This window comes from Notamacropus eugenii, chromosome 6 (genome assembly GCF_028372415.1).
Source record: "Notamacropus eugenii isolate mMacEug1 chromosome 6, mMacEug1.pri_v2, whole genome shotgun sequence".
NCBI classification, from domain to species: Eukaryota; Metazoa; Chordata; class Mammalia; order Diprotodontia; family Macropodidae; genus Notamacropus; species Notamacropus eugenii.
In genome coordinates this window covers 103,018,198-103,040,497 of record NC_092877.1, presented here as the reverse complement: position 1 = coordinate 103,040,497, position 22,300 = coordinate 103,018,198, and the positions used below count along the sequence as shown (strand labels likewise).

The 22,300-nt window shown below is 36.2% G+C and overlaps 1 protein-coding gene across 8 annotated transcripts in view; it reads left to right on the top strand.

The window, feature by feature from the left end:
* FRYL (FRY like transcription coactivator) overlaps positions 1 to 22,300 on the top strand; it is a 182,491-nt gene that overhangs the window by 29,901 nt on the left and 130,290 nt on the right. For all 8 annotated transcript variants that reach the window (XM_072620713.1, XM_072620714.1, XM_072620712.1 and 5 more), the window contains exons 5-10: positions 181 to 277; positions 5,397 to 5,476; positions 6,596 to 6,676; positions 9,882 to 10,050; positions 10,399 to 10,491; positions 12,707 to 12,805. In XM_072620713.1, coding sequence (XP_072476814.1) covers positions 181 to 277; positions 5,397 to 5,476; positions 6,596 to 6,676; positions 9,882 to 10,050; positions 10,399 to 10,491; positions 12,707 to 12,805 — 619 coding nt within the window. The remainder of the gene's footprint in view (positions 1 to 180; positions 278 to 5,396; positions 5,477 to 6,595; positions 6,677 to 9,881; positions 10,051 to 10,398; positions 10,492 to 12,706; positions 12,806 to 22,300) is intronic.

Sequence of the window (22,300 nt, the reverse complement as noted above, 5' to 3'; positions counted from 1 at the left end):
ACACAGATCTAACAATTTTGACATGTGATATGATCTTAAAATATGATTTTTCACATGAAAAAGCACATCAGATATTACAGTACTGACTTGTACATGGGCATGTAATAGAAATGTGTATCTTCATTTGATTAGAATTCCATTCGTTTATAATTTTTATTATATTCTGAATTATTGTTTTAGGGATGAACAGCAACGTGAAAGAGATTACCTACTTGAAAGGAGGGATTTAGCTGTAGATTTCATTTTTTGTTTAGTTTTAGTAGAAGTTCTGAAACAGGTAAGCTCTTATTTTTATAAACTCTTGTTTGAAATTTTTGTAGTACTATCTATATGTTTTAATTACATATTTAGGGTTTTGTAGGTATTATGTATTTAGCCTGTGATTGTAGCTATTTAGTCTATGTATTTAGCCTGTTATGTATTTAGTTTTTTTATTGGTTTGAAGCTTATATAACCTATATTCCTTACTGTCTGTCATTCTCTGTCTTCCTATGTATTGTATTGTGTTGCTTTTACTATAAAATTTCTCTCCTACTAAAATAGGCTGAAAGAACATATATTCAGAATCTGAGACCTAAGTACAGTCTGTCAACTACATGCTTTTCTCCTTTCTTCTTTAGTTCTACTCTATACTCCTAGATGCTCTTTTAATATCCGGTTCCAGATACTCTTCCACAGTGCCTCTCTGGTTGGGTTCTTTTTTTTTAATGGGCATTAAAATACATCTGTTGAAAATTTAAAATGAAATATAAGATGATTTAACAGTCTCTGGTTCAGTTTACTTTTCTTGGTATGTTACCAATATGAAAACCTGTTTTTTTGATTGATATTTTTGAAAAGGTATTTATTCAAAGAACAGTTTAAAAGTTACAAACATATAAAATGTTTGCGTTGTCTAAAAGGTAATGAATATGGGAATAAGCATAGTGCATGTAAAAAAAAGAACATATAGAATTAAATATTTTCCAAGATGACTTATATCTCAAGCCATGGTTATTTGTTAATTATATTATGCAGGATTCTTTTATGGTCAAAATTCCACTGCTAAATTTTAAAGGGCATTTCTATAAGAGCTGCTAATTGTCATAACTGTCAATACAAAACTTTTTCATAAGACCAGTTTGAGCTGTGTCTTTTTTCACCTGGTCCAGTTGGTTTTCCAAGATCCTAGGACTTACTAGGGATGGATGAGAATTAGTACCCAAGACCATTAGGTAAGAGTGATCCTAATCAAGCTTCTGCCCTAAGCTGTTTTTATGTTTGGTTGGTAACCAGATTTCAGATTATTTTGATCAGCTAAACTTAAAACATCGAGTTCTTCTAACTAGGAAAAAAACAGATTAGAAAACAAAACATTTTGTCAGTTCTTGACAGCTCTGGTACTAACTTCCCAGCATGTCTGGTAGTTTGACATGTTAACATTTGTTCTCTTTTGCACTAACTTCCAAATTTGAAACATATTTGTGTGCTTTAAAGATAGTTAGCTCTGCTGGAGGGTAATACCAGAATAGATAATACTTCAAAGTACCATCCAGCTCATCTAACTGCACTGTACTCTTTAAGGTGCCATGTACTGAATCCTTTCAGGTTCATCCTTTATGAATCAGGAGGCAGGAAATACAGGATGTACATGATTTATGAAATGTGATTTATCTTGCTCATTTTATTGTTTCTGGCTCTCAGTAATCACATAACTCAGTCCAGTCCTGTGTATCCTCTACCCAGTAACACTTTTCTCTGGCATTCTGAACCACACATTGGAAAAATCCATCCCATTTGGGGATTTAAAGGATTAAATGACATTGGTTTTCTTGATTAGTTTTCAAAGCTAATAAAACTGAACAGAACTAGAAGGTAAATAATGTTTTGGAAAAGTCGTGATACATTAACATAATATCCTTCAATATGATTGAAAATTTAAGAGATTAAGGAAAAGCATAAATTTAATCTAACTTTATTTTAATAAGACCTTTACTTTGATTCTATATGATACACCTAAATAAAATGATGGAAAATTTGAATTTGAAATAACTAAGAGTACTAGTCCCATAAAGCAGTTATAAGTACTCCTTATTCTTATTAAAATTCAGTGCCACTGATATATGGAAGCACATTGTAAAATTGTAAAAAAAAATTTTTGACATTTTTTTGTTTTGAAGAAGGTGATGTTCAAAAGGGTATATATTCTTTAGGAACATAATGTAAATTCTAAATGAGGCAAGACTACCTTTATAAAGGATGGTAGAAAAATGTGCTCTGGGGAAGCATGGTAGAACATAATTAAACATGCTTAGCAAAGTAGTACCATAATATTAAGAAATACCATCATGGTAGGTTATAAATTGTAGCATGAGAGAATTATCTCTGTATGTCAAGCATTGATATCTTTCTATTTTTTGAGAATCTATAGCATAAATGGGAAATCTCTGACCTGTTGGTGAGATTTGACCTTTGTCCTAATTTTATCTTTGCTATGGGAAGTTTACTGGCAAGTCATCTGATTATGACCTTGCATGAATTAGTTATCCTGTCCTTCGTTTAACATATTTGTAAAATGAGGGAGCTGCAGTGGATATTTAAAGTCTCTTCATGTTTTGAAATACCCAGTCCATTGCTGAATCTCATTGTTTCTAATTTCACAGCATATCTTGTATAGGTTCCCTTCTCTCTGGTCATTCAGTATAACCCTATTTTAGGCTCTCTGCAACTTTTGCCTGGACTATTGCAATATTCTTCTCACTATCCTTCCTTCCTCAAGTCTTTCCTCACTCTAATCTATCCACCACTCAGCATAAGTCTTACCACCTTACTTAATGCTACAGTGACTCCCTGTTCCCTTCTGGATTAAACATAAAGTCCTTTATTTGGTGTTGAAAGCTTTTTTTAAGCTGACTTCTTCCTGCCTTTTCATTCTTCTCACCACTTATATACTCTGCATTGCAACTTTACTTGCTTATTTGCAATTCCTCAAACATGACAACAAATTTCCTGTCTCTGTGTCTTTGTCTTGACTATTTTTCATCCCTGTAGTGCTCTGTTCCCTCACTTCCACCCCTGGTATCCTTGGCTTCCTTCTTGACTCATCTCAGATCTCATCTTCTGCAGGAGGCCTTTCCTGGTCCTTTCCACTGCTGGTACTTCCCTCTGATATTAGAAGGGGGAGGGAGAAAAAATAAAGGATCCATGTGGTTGATTGTAGTAGAGTATCAGTAAACAGTTACCTGATCTGTACTTCTAATAGATTGACGTGCTTGTATTGTTTAAAATAAAATGCTGCATATTTAGGATGAAAGAGTAAAATCCGAATTTGTCACAGTTTTGGGGGTATAATTTGATCCTAAATCTTCCACATCACTTTTTTTTCACCTTAAACCTAGCTGTACGCTGCTCCTCAGACAAGAGGCCTAACCGGCATACCTTCCATCACTTTGGAAGCATTTTAGTTTGAGCAGGGCCAGCCAGAGCCTGCACTTTTCCAACACGATTTTTTATGGACCCAGGGTCACCTGCACATAGCAGTGACATATTAGAGTGGGATTTTAGCGAGGTCCTATAGAATACTGTCTTTTTAAGTACTGATTCCTAGCATTAATAGTCCAGGAACTCAGAAGGAGATGACTCAGGCTTTAGCCTGAACTATTCTAAGAGGTGACTTGGGAAAAGCTAATGAATAGTGGTTTTACCATTGTGTTCATATAGTGCTTTACAGTTATGAAGCACTTTTACACGCGTGTCGTCTTTGATCCTCACAACTCAAACAGCATTTCAGAATTAAAAAACACCTTAGACATCATCTAGGCCAACCTATTTCTGAACAATTCCATCCATAGTATCAGTGACCAGTGATCACAAGACCTCCTCAAGGGGCCTTTGACTCCTGAGGCAGCTTGTTGTAGTCGTGAAGAACTCACATTTGGGGGGAGGAGATTAGTAGACAGACATGGATAAAGAGGAATAGATAGATTATAACCAAGTTAGACTTTATTCCTTTGAATGGGTTGCCTTGTAAATGGTTATTTTAAAAATTGAGTCACCCTTGAATTGAATTTTTCCATGGTTTTAAAGACAAGAAATTAAAGTCCAGAGGAAAAGGATATTTTTCCCCCTATATGATCCCCCTCAGTGATCCCTAGTAAGAGTGTTCTTCTAGAAATATCTTTACAAAGAACGAGAGGAAGGTTGTGCATTGTAAATAGCTTAGTCTATTAGCCTTCTGAGTAATTCAAAGCCAACATGATAGGGATAAACTCTAGGAAGATCTCATGAGTCTGGTAGAGAAGTGACTTGCAGATATAATTCATTGTATCTTAAACACAAGGTAATGCATTTATATAGAACTGATTCAAGCTCTAAAATGAAAGGCTCTGAGCTGTCATTTACAAACCAGGCATAGGAAGGTAGAGTCATTGTAGATTGTTCCCAATGTTCAGCTGAAATAAATAGCCAAAATAAAAAATGAAGAAATGTATTGGACACAAAACAGAACAGCACTTAACACTTAAAAAATTGGATTGTATCCATACCTGAATACTCTGTGCATTTTCTGGTTATGTTACCGCAAGAAAGATACCATATCTAGAGAATGTTCAGAAAATGGCAATTTGGATGATCAGAAAGGCCATTGGTATTCTTTAGTTTGGAAGTAGGAATACTGAAGAGAAAGGTCATGAGCATGATGGAGAGGGTGAACATATACTTGTTACCAGAACTCGATGGTATCAGAATATGGGGAGATTTGATCAAGGTAGGTTTAGGACAAATTAATGAAAGTCATACTTTCATGTAAATAGTAAATAGGAGACTCAAGATGCGGCCTTTCTGCATTGAATTCTAGCACTTCATTTGTTTTACTGTATGGCCATAGTATATAGCTCAGCTCCTGAAAAATAAATCTTGTTTCATTCAATCCAAACCTCAGTTGTCACTTTGGCAACTCTCCTCCATCACAAGCACTTGGTATATCTTGATTGATTCCAGCCATCAGGAAAGACCACAGTGACTTATCTCAGAGTTCACTTCTCTAGGCTGTTGTAGTTAGTGAAATACCTGGCTTACATCTGTGTGTAGTACTGTATTGCAATTCCTACATTTTCTCATATAAGTAACACTGAAATAAATGTAATGTAATTTTCCTACTGTTAATATTGTTTAGATGCACAATACTTGGTTCTAATGGATGTTTTTTTTGTAATTTTGAAGAACCCTAGTTTAAGTTTAAAGTTAAATCAATCAGAACATTATGAAGTAATGGAAAAAATAATATACAAATTAATCATCAACTACATGATATAGATTCTGATGAAAGATTTCAATTAAATTGTCATAAAAATGTTAGAAATAATCTAGTAAATTATTGGGATTCTTTGTTTATTGAATTAGATACTTCTCCCTCTTAGATTCCTGTTCATCCAGTGCCAGATCCCTTAGTTCATGAAGTTTTAAACTTGGCTTTTAAGCACTTTAAACACAAAGAAGGGTAAGTCAAATGTCTATCTCAGTTGTTACTGTTCTTATCGTGAGTTTTGATGGTTAAAAAAAAAGAGAGATTTGTATTTGTATAAGCAATTTTGTTTTAGAGATCAAAGGTTTTGGTCCAAAAGACTTGTTGAATACAAATTACATTTACAGGAATCTATGTTTTATTTTTTTTATTTTATTTTTAACACAAGAGAAAATGGCTTGCTTCATTCTGCGATCCAGTTCCATAGTTTTTTCTTTGGATGTGGAAGGCATTTTGCCTCAAGAGTCCACTGGAAATTTTATAGGTCATTGCATTGTTGTGAAGGGCTGTGTCTACCAGAAAAATTCCTCTCACACTGTGATTGTTGCTGTGTACAAAGGTCTCCTGGTTCTGCTCCTTTCCCTCAGCATCAGTTCACATAAGTCCTTCCAGGGCTCTCTGAAGTCTTCCTGTTCCATCATTTCTTACAGCACAATAGTATTCCATTACATTCATATACCACAGCTTGTTCAATCATTCCTCAATTGATGGGCATCGCCTCGATTTTCAGTTTTTGACCACCACAAAAAGAGCTGCTATAAATATTTTTGTACATGTGGGACCCTTTCCCATTTTTGTGATCTCTTTGAGATACAGTCCTAGAAGTGAAATTGCTGGGTCAAAGGATGTGCACATTTTTGTAGCCCTTTGGGCATAGTTCCAAATTGCTCTCCAGAATGGTTGGATCAGCTCACATCTCCACCAATGATGAATTAGTGAGGAACCTATATTTTACGAAGAATTTATGGTGGGGATGTGGTTGGGGTTTATCCCTCAGTAGAAGGGAGACTTGCCTCAGAACTCGTGGCTGAGTTCTAGAGACACAAAAATAATACATATTATTCTTATCTTGAGTTTTGGGTTTCTTTTGACCTCTTACTGGCATGCTGAAAAAGAATTTGAAATTGATTTTGGGGTCAATAAAAAAACTAGATTAAAGCGTTCCTCTTTAATAATCCAAGGGAAAAAGTGAAAAGATACTTCTAATACTTTACCACTTTGAGTTTTCAAAACAGCAAAAAGAATTTGAGGAAAATTGTACTATATAAAAAAACTATGTAATACTTTTATTATTTTCTTATCTAATTGTTTTAGGTATTCAGGAACCAATACTGGGAATGTGCATATTATTGCAGATTTATATGCAGAAGTGATAGGGGTTCTTGCTCAATCAAAGTAAGTTTTTTTTATCACTTTGATTTTAATTTTCTTTAATTCAATTTTGAGTATTTTTTTTACACTTTTCGGTAAAGATTATTAATTATTATTAAAAATTATAATTATTTAATAGTTACACCATGCAGCTCCAGGTTGCATTTTTCCATAGCATTGTAAATTAGTATATAGTCTGTCCTTTTTGCTACTTGGCTTTTCAAGTGATTTGATTATGTATAAATAACAACCATCCATAATAAACTTTTCACCACCTTTGTCTATTGATCTTGGTTAACTGCCTGTATCCATCCACAGGAAGGCAAGAGTAGGTATATACATTAAAGATTATATCTTATACCTGAACAATTGTGTAAAAAATATTATACAAATTTCTTTTTTAAAAGGTTTTAATGATTTGGTAAATTTTTTTTATGGTTTTCCAATGAAATCTGACATGCTTTGACTCATGATTGTTGTGAACTGAGTCAAATAAAAAATTTCTAAGTGGCCTTTATTTGGTCTGATAACCAAGAGAACTGAGTGAGTTGAGGGGCTATGAAAGGATAAAAAGAAGAGAAGTCTTCAGCCCATATTTTCTTTAAAGAAACATCATTATAATCAACAATAACAATAAATTTGTATTGAGCATCTGCCTGTAGTATTCTGAGGCAAGACCATGGCTAGTAAATGAATCGCAGGGAAATTGATGAAGAGAAAAGGAAGGCGTCAGTGCAAACTGCCTTGGACTAGTTTTTGTTGTGATTTTAAAAAAGATCTGAGAAATTCACATAATCCCCCAAAGGCCCTTCAAAATTCTGAAGGATGAAAGCAAAAGTATTCTTAAATTGGGTACCTAATCAATGTTTATTATAGCTACTTGTGACTTATAGTTCTCATTAAGTTTGTGCCAATTTTATATGATTTCAGCTTAAATATAAATGATTGTTGGTCTCTGACTATTGTGAGAGATAATGTGATAGAATGGATAGAAAGTCACCCTGGGAGTCAGGAAAATCTGGATTTGAGACCTTCTGTATACACACTGGCACCTAATAGGGGCTTAATAAATGCTTGCTTGCTTGGTACTGGTTACGTAACCCTCCACAAGCCACTTGTCAATATCTTAGAAAACTCTATAAAATGATAAGAATACTTCCCCATCTGTGTTGTTAGAAAGAGTTATCTTTCTCTGGAGTTTCTCACCCTAGTGAAACTGCCAGTCCAGCTCCGAAGCAATAATAGTTGTTTCATTGTTACTTGTGTGACAGACATCACAGCTGTGAGTCATTTGGTTACAAATTTTTCACCAGAATATATCCTCTCATAATGTTGTTGCTATGGGAAAATATGATTTCCTTTACAATCATTTGCTTTATGAAAGTTTTCAGAAGAATAGATTGTGCTGAAAATTGGGGATGAACTGAATTTCATCTTTTAAGAATTACCCTAGTTGAAAATGTTGGGTTTCCTGTCCTCTTTCTAGCAAAGTTGTAGAATATGTTCTTGTCAGCTTTTCTGAGCAAAAGATTGTGTTCTTTTACCCTGGTAAATGCGGGGACTTTGAGAAAGCACATGTCATGTGTCATCAGAATTAGTCAGACATTGTTTCCTCTGACAGTTTGTCCACCTGATTAGTTACTTGGACAAGTTAAACAAGCCTTTATCAAATGTTGAGGTAGAGAAGGCTTATAGCCAGAATGCTGGATGACCTTTTTTGAAGGCATAACAGAGTAATTTAGAAGTGATGCCTTTGGTTATTTGACTTTCTGTTGGGCAGCATTAGTTATTATCTGATACAGTGAAGGGCAGAGTCAAAATTCTGGTAATCCCTAAGTTAATATTATATACTTACTATTGGTTTGTTTTATATTCTTAGTGTACTAGAATTCTAGCTTCATAAGATGTAAGACCAATGGCTTCTTCTTTATTATATGATCATATAATCAATCATTTAATGTTTATTAGTAAGATAGCATGGTGCTTTGGGTGTAGAAGATCAGCCTTGAAGAGGGGAAGGCCTGGGTTCAAGCCCTGCCACTGACATAGACTAGCTCTTGTTATCAAAAGTCTAGGTAAGTTTTAAAAAATTATGCAAGTCTTGTATAAGCACTGGTGATACAAAAGAAAAATGGAAAACAATTGCTGACTTAGAGTTTGCATGCCATTAGGGGAAGGGAGTGCTGAGGACATAATATTTATATAAATAATTTAGCTAATGATGTTCATTAAGGGATTCAGTAAAGGTTTTCTATAGGAAGTGAGGCATGATTTCTTCCTTGAAGAATACTAAGAATTCTAAAAGGTAGAAATGCGCAGAGAGTATAGTACAGGTTTGTGGGAGAGCCTTTTCATAGGCACAGAGAAGACAGAAAGTATAGTTTGGTGAACAGCAGTTGGGTTGAAGCATAAATTGTTTGTGTGGTGGGAAGGTAGCTGTGACCATATTGAGACTGAGCCTTCGGTGCCCGGCTGAGGAATTGGTATTTTACCCTTGAGGCTACAGAGAGCCGGGTAAGGATCTTGAGCTGGAAAGGGACATTGTTGGACCTGTGCTTTCTTAGCAATTTCATGAAGGAGGTTTGTAGAGGGGAAAGCATGGAGATCCCTTAGGAAGCCTTATTGTAGTTTAGGCAAGTAGTGCAGTGACAAGCACTGGCTGATGAACATCTAATGCCAGTGATTTATATAAGTGGAGCTAAGGGGGAAGATGCAAAAGGTACTGTGGAAGTACAATTGGCATGACTTGGCTGCAAATTCAATTTGGGCATATGGGAAAATGAAGGGTCAGGAATTAGTCTGAGGTTGAGAACCTGCGTGATTTGAACTTGGTGGGGCCTTTGTCAGGAATAGGGAAATTTAAGGATTGCTTCAGAGGGAAAGATAATATGTTCTGTTTTGACGTGTTGAGTTTGAGGTGCTGACAGGACACCCAGGGGGAGTTGTTCATAAGGTAATTGCTGAAGCAGGACTGCTGTTCAGGAGAGACTGAGCAGTGTTAAATAGGAGACAAGGTTGCCAGAATACAGAATTAGGCATTTTTGCCTGTCATAAAACAAGCAAACCCAGAAACTATGGGATACCTTTTCTACTTGTAATAGTGATGAGTGTAGAGAGGTTCTGATTATTATAACTACAAATAACTTTATTTCAGAATTAAAATACTATGTAATATATTTGTAATTGCAATCATAAATTTGAACAAGCTGGAAAATTCCCTGTAATCTAGGTTTCAGGCTGTGCGGAAGAAATTTGTAACTGAATTAAAGGAACTGAGACAAAAGGAACAAAGCCCACATGTGGTACAAAGTATCATCAGTTTAATAATGGGCATGAAATTTTTCCGAGTGAAAATGTATCCTGTAGAAGACTTTGAAGCCTCATTTCAGTTCATGCAGGTAATACTACATTCAGTTTAACAGCTGACCTTTCTGTGCTTCAAAAGATATATATTTTTAATATATGCACATTAAGAACTGTTTTGCATGGGAAAGAATAATTTTGTTTTCTCCCATGAACTACAATGATGTGTTAATGTGCATGAAAGTCGTTTGGTTTTTTTTGTATAAAAAATACTGTTTAAATTTGGGTATATTTTATCTCTTATCATGTTACTAATATTAATGAAATGGCCTTGAAAATGGAATAAATATATTTTAAAAACCATTCCACAATCTCTGTAATATTATTACAGTTAAGTATTCTGTGTATGTCGCTTTATTTTAAGATTTTTTTTTCCCCTTAAGGAATGTGCTCAGTACTTCCTTGAAGTAAAAGATAAAGACATTAAACATGCTCTTGCTGGTCTGTTTGTGGAGATTCTCATCCCTGTGGCCGCTGTAAGTATTTTCTGTAGTAGAATTTTTAAAATTCTACTTTCAAAGCACTCACATTTACGAAGTCACTCGATAAGATGCTCTTATTGATAGTCTTGCAAATAGTTAGACTAAGTGAAATTTAAATATAGGATCTTTTTAGGATGAAAGTAACATTTGGATTTGGAGGAAGTCATACAGTGAGAGGGCACCATTCACAAGTTTCTTAATACTTTTCGCATATTTTTGCCCTTTTTCTCCCTTGTCTGAATACTCAGTCACCCACCCCAAATCATCTAGGATTCAAGGAAGACCACAATATTTACAACTCTCTGCATTTCCCTGTAGTTTTTGCCCCTCAGCAAACTAATGGGTCATTTTAATAATCTCCAGGGAGGAAGATGGAAATTATTCTCATTATTGTTAGGTTGTATTTAAATATAAAGCTGATTTTGTAAATTTTGTTAGTGTGTTGTAACCAGTGCAAACAACAGTTAGGAGATGCAAAAACTGCCGGTTTTAGTATTTTTGATGCCCAGCTGTACTCCACGATTTTACTTTTTGTTGCAAATTTTCAGCATACTCTCTAAAAATATATTTTCACATAAAATATTAGAGGCTTAAAACTTTACTGTAATAACTGTAGCTAGCATTTATATAGCATTTTAGAGTTTATAACGCATTTAAGTCATTATATGCAAAGTCATTTGTTCTTCACAACAACCTTGTGAGCGCCTTGCTCTTATACTATTTTATAATAGGGGAAACTGATCTACAGAGAATTCTAGTGATTTACCCAGGGTTACATAGCTAGTTCGCTGTCTGAGGCAAGATGCAAGCTCAAGGGTTCCCAACTTCTTAGTTTTGTGTTCTGTCCACTGTATCACCTTGCTACTCTCTTACTTACTAACTTTAATTATGATCAGTATGTGTGTGTGTGAATTAAAAGACAGTTCCATTCATATATTTAATTAAGGTCATTTGGTAATCATGGTGCTGTGATGAGATCTATATTGCAAATTGAATTCCCACTTGGGCCAAACCCAAGTAGGTCTTGATACCTACACATAACTAGTCATCTCTCACTGCATGATGTTTCTCACAAAGGCCACTGTCATGTCCTGTAAATAGTGTGTTTGTAAATAATAGGAAATAAGATCATTATACTTAAAAATATGGAAAGTAATGATAACTTTGAGGTGCTATGGAAGTGCAAGGTATTAATAATGTAGTGCCTTTTTACTGAATGCAAAAATAGTTCACATTTTACTTTTAATTATAGCACTTATTTCTGATATCTAGATCTTGGTATCAGAGACAACATCACCAGAGAATGATAACAGTTAAGTCTTTAAAATAGTGAAGATAGACAAATTTATATGTAATATTTTATCTGAGTATTTAGAAGTATGAAATAGTTAAAAATATGCTGAACTTGGAATCAGGAACCGTGTTTGAGTCCTAGCTGTACCAATCCCAAGCTGAGTTTTAATTTCCTCATCTAGGAAATGGGGAGAATAAATTCTTGACTCTCATTCCTTGCAAGACTATTTTGAAGATTACATGAGATAATGTTTGTAAAAAGATTTATAATTATAAATTGCTATCAAATGTAAGCATCTAGCTATTGCTTGCTTCTAGCTAAAATTTTGAAAGTTTTCTTGAGAAAAAATTAGTTATAAATTTTGATATTTTTAACATAGATGGTGATGTTTGTTCCTTTTTCATTAGGTATGTGAGTTCAGGTTATTTTTACTTGTTATTAAATATCCCCAAAATGATAACACTAATCTGTTTTTAGTGGACATATACTAGTAGATGTAATTTCAGGATTTTGATGAATTATTATTGATTTGCCCCTATACCCTGTTCTGGATCACCTCCTGAACAGTCACATATATTTGTGATAGAGCTGGTTAAATCTGGGGATAAGGGAGGAGAATAGCAGAGCAGCACAATCCGTTACAGTGAAACAGAACAAAATGAATTTTCATAGCCAAGCAGAATCAACTATTGCTCATTGGGACTGCTTATGCTAAGTGATCAGCTCTGTTTATTAGGTAGGTTTTTTAGGTAGTATGAAAGATAATGATTTCACATACAAAGTAATTCCTAATTCCACAATTCAAAATAATTCCATAATACTTTAAAAACTATAATATCTATTTCATCTTACATAGATCATTAGTCTGTTCTTTTATTCATTTTATAAATTTTTGTGTGTCTGTCTTTTTACTAGGCTGTTAAAAATGAAGTAAATGTTCCATGTTTGAAAAATTTTGTGGAGATGCTGTATCAAACTACTTTTGAATTGAGCTCTAGAAAAAAGCATTCACTGGTATGTAAGAAACATTTCTGATCTTCACATATTTGATTGACAAATACATTATTTGCATGAATGTCCAATAAGAAGTAAAGGGAAACAAGAAAATTGAAAGGTTACAGAACAGATTCACTTTAAAAACATTTATTACAAACCTGCCTTCAGGGTATCATGGAAGGCATGCACATTTATAAAAACAAACAAAAAAATTAAGTGATCCCTGCTCTCCAGGACTGCATAAATTGTTGAGAGGGGAATAACACACACTCAAATATGTTAAATTGAGGAAGGAGGAAAAGGATTAGCATAGCATTTAAGAAAAATAGCATAGCATTCAAAAGGTCCCCAAAGGCGGCAGCATTCTCACGTCTTTATTGAGTATTACTTGAGTCTCTCCAAAAAGAAAGATTAAATAAATGGTTGTTTTTGGTTTCAATCCATGCCTTAGTGACAGCTGCTTATTATTGTTTTAGTGTCTTACAACAAGTGATTGTTGCGTCAGTCTTACCTTATAAATAGAAATTCTCTATTATAGACCATTTCTTATTCTCCTCAGTGTGGTATACTTAGCTTGTAGCTTGTCTTTCTACTCAGCAATTCAGATTAAAAAAAAAAGTTTGATAGCTATTGAACTATTACTTGATATTAAGATTTTTGTTTCATAAGATAAATAGAATTTTAATGGTGGAAAGAAACCTCAAGGATCACATAATCCAACCTATAACCGTGCAGTAATCTTCTTTACAAATGATGATTGAAATTCTCCAGTGAAAAGAAACTTTCTACCTCTGAAGGGCAATCTGTTTTACTTTTAGATAGCTTTAGTTTAGAAGTTTTTCCAAATATCACTTTCTTTTTTTTTTTTTATTATTTTATTTTTTTTATATATTTTTTTTAATTTTTTTTTATTTTTTAATGTTTAACAATCACTGCCATACAATTGAGATTTTATCCCCCACCACCTACCCCCCACTACCCCCCTCCCTCCCCACAACTGCATACAATTCTGTATAGATTCTACATATACTTTCCTATTGAGTATATTTTCACTATAGTCATGCTATGTAGTCAGACTAAAATAAATGAAAGAAATCGTATAACAAATCAGAACATGATACACAAACACATACGCATACACAAACATGATCTGCTACATTTTGTGAGTGACTTCCATATTTCTTTCTCTGAGTGTGGAAGGCATTTTGCCTTGAGAACCACCTTTGGGATTTTTTTTTTTTTTATAAGAAGTTTTTGCGTTATTACAAAATTCCAAGTCTACCAGAAAAAACTCTCGCACACTGTGGTTGTTGCTGTGCACAAAGTTCTCCTGGTTCTGCTCCTTTCACTCAGCATCAGGTCATATAAGTTCTTCCAGGCCTCTCTGAAGTCTTCTTGTTCATCCAAATATCACTTTCTGAAACTTCTCATTGCTCCTAATTTTTGCTCTTTGGAAGTAAGTCTGATCCCTGTTGTATATGACAGCTCTTCAGACATTTGAAATAGTTACGTGTTCCCCAAGTCTTCTCATCTCCTAGCTAACCTTTTTTTTTTTTAGCCAGTTATTGACTGGTAGAAGATTGAGTCTCTCCTTGTCCTGATCCCTGTGTTACATTTGCATGCACTTAGGCTCGTCAGTATCTTTCCTATTCTTTCGATCTTTTAATGTAGAAGCTGCAAGGTCCTGTGTGATCCTGACTGTGTGTCCTTGATATTTGAATTGTTTCTTTCTGGCTGCTTGTAGTATTTTCTCCTTCACTTGATAGCTCTGGAATTTGGCAACTATATTTCTTGGGGTTTTGAGTTTGGGATCCCTTTCGGGAGGGGAACGGTGGATTCTTTCAATGACTATTTTGCCCTCTGAGTCTAGTACTTCTGGGCAGTTTTCCTTGATGATTTCCTGGAAGATATTGTCCAGACTCTTTTCTTCATCATGGGTTTCTGGCAGGCCAATAATTCTTAAATTTTCTCTCCTGGATCTATTTTCCAAGTCAGTTGTTTTTCCAATTAAATATTTTACATTTTCTTCTATCTTTTCATTCTTTAGATTTTGTTTGACTGATTCTTGTTGCCTCATTGAGTCATTAATTTCTACTTGCCCAATTCTAATCTTCATCATATTGTTTTCTTCAGTTAGCTTTTGCATCTCCTTTTCCATCTGACCAATTTTTCCCTTTAAGGAGCTATTTTCTCCATTTAATTTTTGTACTTCTTTTTCCATTCGACCAATTTTCCCAGTTAGGTTTTGGGTTTCCTTTTCCATCTGATCAATTTGCCCAATTAGGTTTTGGGTTTCCTTTTCCGTTTGATTAACTCTTCCTTTTAGGGAATTATTCTCTCCAGTTAATTTTTGAACTTCCTTTTCCATTTCTTCAATTTTCCTTTTCAGAGTGATGTTCTTATCAGTGAATTCTTTTTTTATAATTTTAAAATCATTGGCCAGTTTTTCTTTTATATCCTTCTTCAGATGTTCCAGGTAATCTAGTTGTGCTTGCGAGAAATTCATAGTCCCATCTGAGGTTTCAGATGGAAGTACAGTCTCAGCTCTGACCTCTTTGGTGTTTGTGTTTTGGTCCTTATCCCCATAGAAAGATTCTATGGTTTTTTCACTTTTCGTCTGCTTTTTCCGATTCATGATGTTGGCTGAGTGTTGTAGCTTCTGGTTCTTTCAGTCAGAAGATACAGATCTTTTAAGTTGAGCTGATGTGTGTCTAGGCTAAAAGCAGGCTTTTTTTTTGTTGTTGTTTCCCAGATCAACCCTGGGGTTAGCTTGTTAGGTGTGTGGGAGGGGTGGTCTGGTCTCAGGAGATCTCCTCAGCTGACCTGAGGCAAAGGCAAGGTCAGGGGATGGTGATCCCAGCTTCCCTATTGTCTTCCCTTTCCCCCTGGAGGGCTGGGGCACGCCTAGAAGCTAATGCGTGTTCCCGCCCCTCCTGGGGCTTGTCTCCCGGCTCTGAGGCTTGCCTGGGTCTCAGTGCGAATTTTCTCTGCCCTGGGTCGTCTGTCCTTCCAGATCGCCTCCGCCACAGTAGGAAGAATCCCCCTTTGCTATTTTTCTAGCCTCTGTTATGAGACTATTTGCCCCCTTCTGCTGTTCCCGCTGATCCAGGATTAATCTGGGGAAGAATTTTATGGTTCTTTCACGGTCATCAGGGGGGAGGAGAGAGCATTTACTGATCACTCCGCCATCCTGGCTCCCGGAAGTTCAAGTGACTTACCGAAGTTTAGTCTTCAGGCTGAAGGTTTCAAGGGCTGCTGCACTGATATCTGGCGCTCAGCGGCTCTCACCGGCTCGGTTTGGCTTATCTCCTGCTCCCCTGGTTTCGCCCGCCACTCTCCTGCTTCTCAGGTCCCTTCCGCCCTGCTGCGCTGACTGCACTGCGCTGTGCGCTGGGGTCTTACCCCCGCGGAACAGATCCTTCCCGTGGACCTTCCAGTCCAATCTGGGCTCCGAATCTGTCAAAGTCTGTCACCCACTGGATTCTACACCTCCAAAGTCTGGTCAGATTCTCCTTTCAGAGCTATCCAGAGGAGTTTTTCCAGGAGCTTAGATGAGTCGTTGCTTTCACTCCGCCATCTTGGCTCCGCCCCCCTCGTCAGTATCTTTCCTAAAATGGACACTCAGTGTTCCATCTATTTTTTAACATAGGGAGATTACTGAAGGATAATGTCCTCCCTCTTCTGGACAGTGCTTTGAGTGTTGCATTTCTTTTGACTGTTGGATCTTATTGCTTGCAGTCCACTTAAACATTTGAGTCTTTTTCAAATGAACTCTCATCTAGCCACATTTTCCCTGTCCTTATCTATAAAATAAAGGTACCGATTCTTAGAAAGGTTTTAACTTTAAAGCTCTCCTCATTTCCCCTTTCCAAATACAGGACTGCATTTTTCCCTACTAAATTTCATCTTCCCAGATTTAGCACATTGTCTAGACTTTCAGGATGTTCTGAATATCAGTTTTGTTAACCAGAGTATTAGCAATCACTGTAATCTTATCATTTACAAAATTGCACAATTATGCCACTTATGCTTTATTCCAAATCATTGATAATTATGTTGAACAAAACAGGGCTAAGGTCAAAACATTGAGATACTCTGTTAGAGCCCTCCATGGTTTTCCTGACTTCAAGACTGAGCTCAAATCCCACCATCTGGATTTCCTTTCAAATTCTTCTTTCCTGGTACTTGTTCCCTCACCTTTCCTCCAATCTCCCTCACCCCCACTCTGTCCTTTCCCTCTGACAGTAGCTCCAGCTGCCTGTGTATGTCTTATTTAGGCAACGTTGTGTGCGTGTTGTTGCTCTCATTAGAACGTTAGCTTCTTGGAAGCAGGGACCTTGTTTTTGCCTTTCTTTGCATCTCTCTTGATTAGCACGTTGCGTAGCACATAGTAGGGGCTTAGCAAATGCCTGTTGACTGACATCAACCATTTCTTCATCTAGTTCTGAATTTATTTAACTGTATTTTCATCTCACATCTTTTCTTCATGAAGATATCATGAGAGACTTTGTCATAAGTCTTGTACAAACGATGAAAACTATCTCTGCAATATTCCTCTTATTTATCTGGCTCATTTCAGCAAAGAAATAAAGCTAGACTGGAGTAGCTTGTGCTTGATGAGTCTGTGCTGGCTTGTAGTATTTACTGCTTTTCAAAAGCCAATAGACCATTTCTTTAATTATGTGCTTTAGAGTTTTCCTATGAATCTAAATCAAGGTGATAGCCTGTAGTTTATTGTATTTATCTTTTCCACAGTTTTGAAAATCACTGCATTTAGCCATCTCCATTCTCATGACATTTTCTTATTTCACTGTTATTTTCCAGAGAACACTAAGGATGACTTTGCAATTACATCCACACTTCCTTCAGTGTCCTATGTTGTCCGTACTTGGTGATTTGAATGCCTTGAGGATGGCATACCATGTTTTTGTTCATGTTGGATTTCAGTTTCATTTTAATCACTTTTATCCTATACTTTAAAGTTCTTCTGAGAATTTTCTCTGCACCCGTCAAGGTTATTCATAGAATATGGCAGCATTTCACAAAATAGTATTGTCTTTATCATGAATCCTTGTCCTCATTATTTTAAAAGCCTGGGCTTCCCTCTCCTCAGCATACTGAAAGTATAGTGACTGCCCCTGGGCCTGATCTCCTGCTAAACACAGGAACTTTTAACTTGTTCTCTTTCCCACCTAGTTTGCTCACTCCTTTTCTCAGGAGTGCTCATGCTCCCAGAGTCAGTATGGGTACTTGCTAGGCTTAATTCACTGCAGATCTGAAGTCCCCAGCTCAAGAGATCTGGCAGACCTCCTCAGTAGCAAAGAGTATCATGATAATGATAACAGAGAAAGAGGGAGAGAGAAAAAAATATGCGGTGTGTGTGTGTGTGTGTGTGTGACTGATCACATTTAAGGAAACAGAAGCACACAAGTCAAGTGACTTCACTAGGGTCACCCAGCTAATAAGTGTTTGAGACTGGTTTGAACTTTGTGGCCACACCTGGCTCCAAACACTATTCTTTAATAGACCACATCTTCACAGTAATTGAGAAGTGTAAAGAATAACTGCATATTATTTTAGAAAGAGTAGTTCATGTAGAATTAGAAGACCTGGGTTCAAGTTCTGTAAAGTGAGAGAATTGGACTAGGTGATCTCAAACATCATATGATTCTATTGATGTTGAGAAAGACTTTTTACTTTAAAACTTTCCTTAATCAAAATCTCTACAAGTCATGCAGGAGCATCCTAGATAAGACTATGGATTCACTGAGTACAGATGTTAAAAGCATGAAATGGAGATAAATGTTCCATTCAAGTGTTTACCAGGGCATGACAGCTGTCCCATAGGAAACTCAAGAAGAAAAGGATTCCAAGAAACAAAAAACCAAAAATGGTTAATGGGAAATTGAAATGAACCATAAATAAGCAAGAAGATGGTAGTATACTTACAGCCATGGAAAAATGCTTAGCCTAATCATCCATAGTTCAGAAGCAAAATGGATGGAAAATGGCTGTTGCTCGGACTTTGATAGAAGATTGAGTATCTTCATGTAGATTAAAGGTGTGGGTTTAGATGTGGAAATTCACATCTATATCATCTACATCATCTGCATCCACATCTTCACCTGCCTCCTTGACAGGTAGTAGCAACAACAGTGAGCTTGTTCCCAGAGGAGAACCACTATATTGCCTATAAGAAGCTGTGTCATGCTCACAAGGGGTATAGTGTGGCCTAATGGAAAGAGCGCTGGACTTGAGAGTCATGGAATCTGGCTGGGAATCCTGTCTCTGCCCCTTATTTGCTAGAGTGAATGTGTGCAGGTCAGATGGTGATAATGTACTATCATTAACAACAGCGGGTGTTTTATGTTGCATTAATACTCCCAAAGCCTGCCATGTCATTTCATTTGATTCTCAAAAGAACCCTATGGATTAGATATTGCATTTATTTATTTATTCCATTTTTGAGATTAGGAGACCTGAAGTTGGAAGTGCTTCATTGAATTGTCCATTATCACACAATGAAATGGCATGCATAATGCTTTGGAAACGTTAAAGTCCTGGATAAATGTAAGTTTTTGCTACTGCAAATTCTTACCTAACATTATATTCTTCTATTGTGTATGGATCATAAAACACTTCTAACATTTTGTAAATTAAAATCACAAATAACCCAAAGAACAGCATAAAAATAGCATGCTGCTATCTGTTAGCAAGACTGAGAAGATGTTATCCAGTGTGAGCACAAACAGAAAAAAAGGTAGACCGGTCATGCTCTGATAATAAGAGACAACAGTTGGGCCATCCATATGGTCCACTGGGACTCTGCACCACATTGAGTAAAGACAGCTTGAAGGTCTCCATCAAGTTGGGTAGATCCTTTGTAGAATATTTATGGGGTTGTATAGCATGTGGAAACTTGGAGGAGCTGTCATTTACATCAGTGGATGGAAACACATATCTCTCAGAGTACTTGAAGTTTGAGCACCATGTGATTTGGTAAATGGACCAAAAGCAAGAAAGGCTTGAAGATTTTGTCTTTTTTGTTTGAAGATGTTATTACCCCAAATTCTTCAAGCTCTTGGTGTAGCCTTTGACCTGTCTTTTGTGCCCAGTACAGCTGAAAATATCTTTTCTCCCTTACTGTTAATGTTGATTACAAATCTCACCTCAATCTAGCTGTGCTGCTCCTGACATTGTTGTAAAACTTTGTCAGTCTTCTGTGTTTATCCTTGCTTTCATCTTCTGTTTGTCTTTAAAAGATGTGAACTGGTTACATCCCACCATGTTTTCTACTTCATTTGAAACATGTATGTTACATAATCAGTATTTATTTCTTAAGAGCCTTCCATTCCTCTTGGTATAAGTAATGTGTAGAATTTTAAGTTATGGAACTATATCTGTCCATTCTTTGAAGTCCCTAGAAGTCTAAGGTGCATCAGCCAATCATATTTATTAACCACTTGAAATTTGTCAGACGCGATGCAGAGGCAGCTGGGTGGCACAGTGATACAGCACTGGCTCTGGAGTCAGGATGACCTGAGTTCAAATTAAACTTCAAGACATTTAACTTCTGTCTTAGTTTCCTCATCTGTAAAATGGGGATAATATTAGTACCTGCTTCCCAAGTTTGTTTTAAGGATCAAATGAGATATTAGCACAGTAACTGGCACATGGTAAATACTATGTAAATGTTAGCTGTCATCATCATCCTGTGTTTTCTCCAGTAGATTTTCACTATCATCATCCCCACTTTCTCTCTAATCCTCAGTCTCTACTAACTCTTTCTCTGTTAACTAGAAACATGTTAAATTGTCTCCCATACTTAAGAAGTCCTCATAAAATTGTTTTTTTCCTTGAGCCTTCATGGAGGTTTGATTTTCCAAGTGGGAAATCAACAGATGTTTAGTCAAACAACACAGCAAAATAAATTATTTATTTTTTAAAATCATCTCCACATCCAGAGGGGTGTGTGTGTTTGTGTGTTCCCCCACAGGTTAGCACATAGTTTTTTAGGGGAGAGAGTCGGCGCACATGCATCTAGGCACACACACACACAGGGCGCATCTGGGACATTGATACAGCTCCCGGCATCTGGCGATGTCCGTGGACTGCTGTTTTCTGTGTATTCTTGCTCAGGTGTTCTCTGCTGCCCTCCGCTGGGGCAGCCCTGGGGAGTTGTCTGCCTTGTACCGCTTGCTTCTGCTGCTCGAGATTTAGCTGTGAAGAATTCTTTGCCTCAGGCAATTTCAGCCTTTTTTTTTTTTTTTCCTCTTCAGAATTGTTTTCATTCTACTTCGCCTCTCACCTATTGTCCCATCCCCACTCCTCAGCTAAACTACTTGAAAAAACTGTCCTGTGTACCAGGGCTTCTTACTTTCTCCTAAACCTTCTGCTATCTGACTTCTGACCTAATTGTTCGGTTAAAAGTACTCTTTCCAAAATTCCCAGGGATCAGCTGCCAAATCAGATGGCCTCTTCTCGATAATTATATTAAACAAAACAGGGTATCTCTGCGCTATCTGACACCACGAGGTCCTCCTGGATGCTCTTTCCTCACAGGGCTCTTGCCTCTTGACTCTCCATTCTCCCTACCATTGGATTGTCCATTCCTTCTGAACCTCTTTTTCTGGCTCATCAACTGTGAGTTGTTTCCCAAGGCTCTGTCTTTGGGTCTACTCTTTTCTCTCTGGATCTGATGTTCTTACCTGAGATCCAGGGACCCCTGCATTTCAAGGAATCCATGAAAGTGGGTGGAAAAATAAATACATATTTATTTTCAATAACCTTTGGTTTCTTTTATAATAGCAGGTATTTTTTGTATTTAAAAATGTTGTAATAAACTATATCAATTGCCAAAGGTATCCATAGCATAGTAAATGGTAAACAAAAAAACAAAGCAAAACACCCCAGATTTAAACAGATAAAAGGTCTAGAATACCAAGGCACTTAGCACCTCCGCTGTCTTTCACAAGGAGTATCCCCTCTTTAGTCCTGTCTTTCCTCATTTGTCAAATGTAAGAAGTCCTCCCTGTTTCCTTCCAACTCTGAAACTGTGATCCTAATTCATAGTATACGAATTCCTAAGGAGGAGCCTCTTTATTTGACAAAATTGTTGGGGAAAACCAGGGAGGAATGATGAAAAATATGTTTAAATATAAGATACACTTTATACCATAAACCATAATAAATTCCATATGAAAAAATGAGTGAAGGAAATGTGAAAAATCATAACCTAAAAAAATAAAGCATGAAAGATTAGTAGAATTCACAAGTGGACACAGAATAGAAACAATTATAGAAGACTTAAATTGATCATTTCAGTTGCATAAAATTATAACTTTTGCTTAAAAAAATAATTTGGATATGGTGATTAAAACAGTATTTTGGTTTACCTTTTCTTCAGTTTTGGAATTACATTCCACTATAAGAAAAATGTGAGTTATCTAATATTATCTGATAACCTAAGAAATTAGTTTAAATAATTTTAACTCAAACTCTGATTCAGTAAAT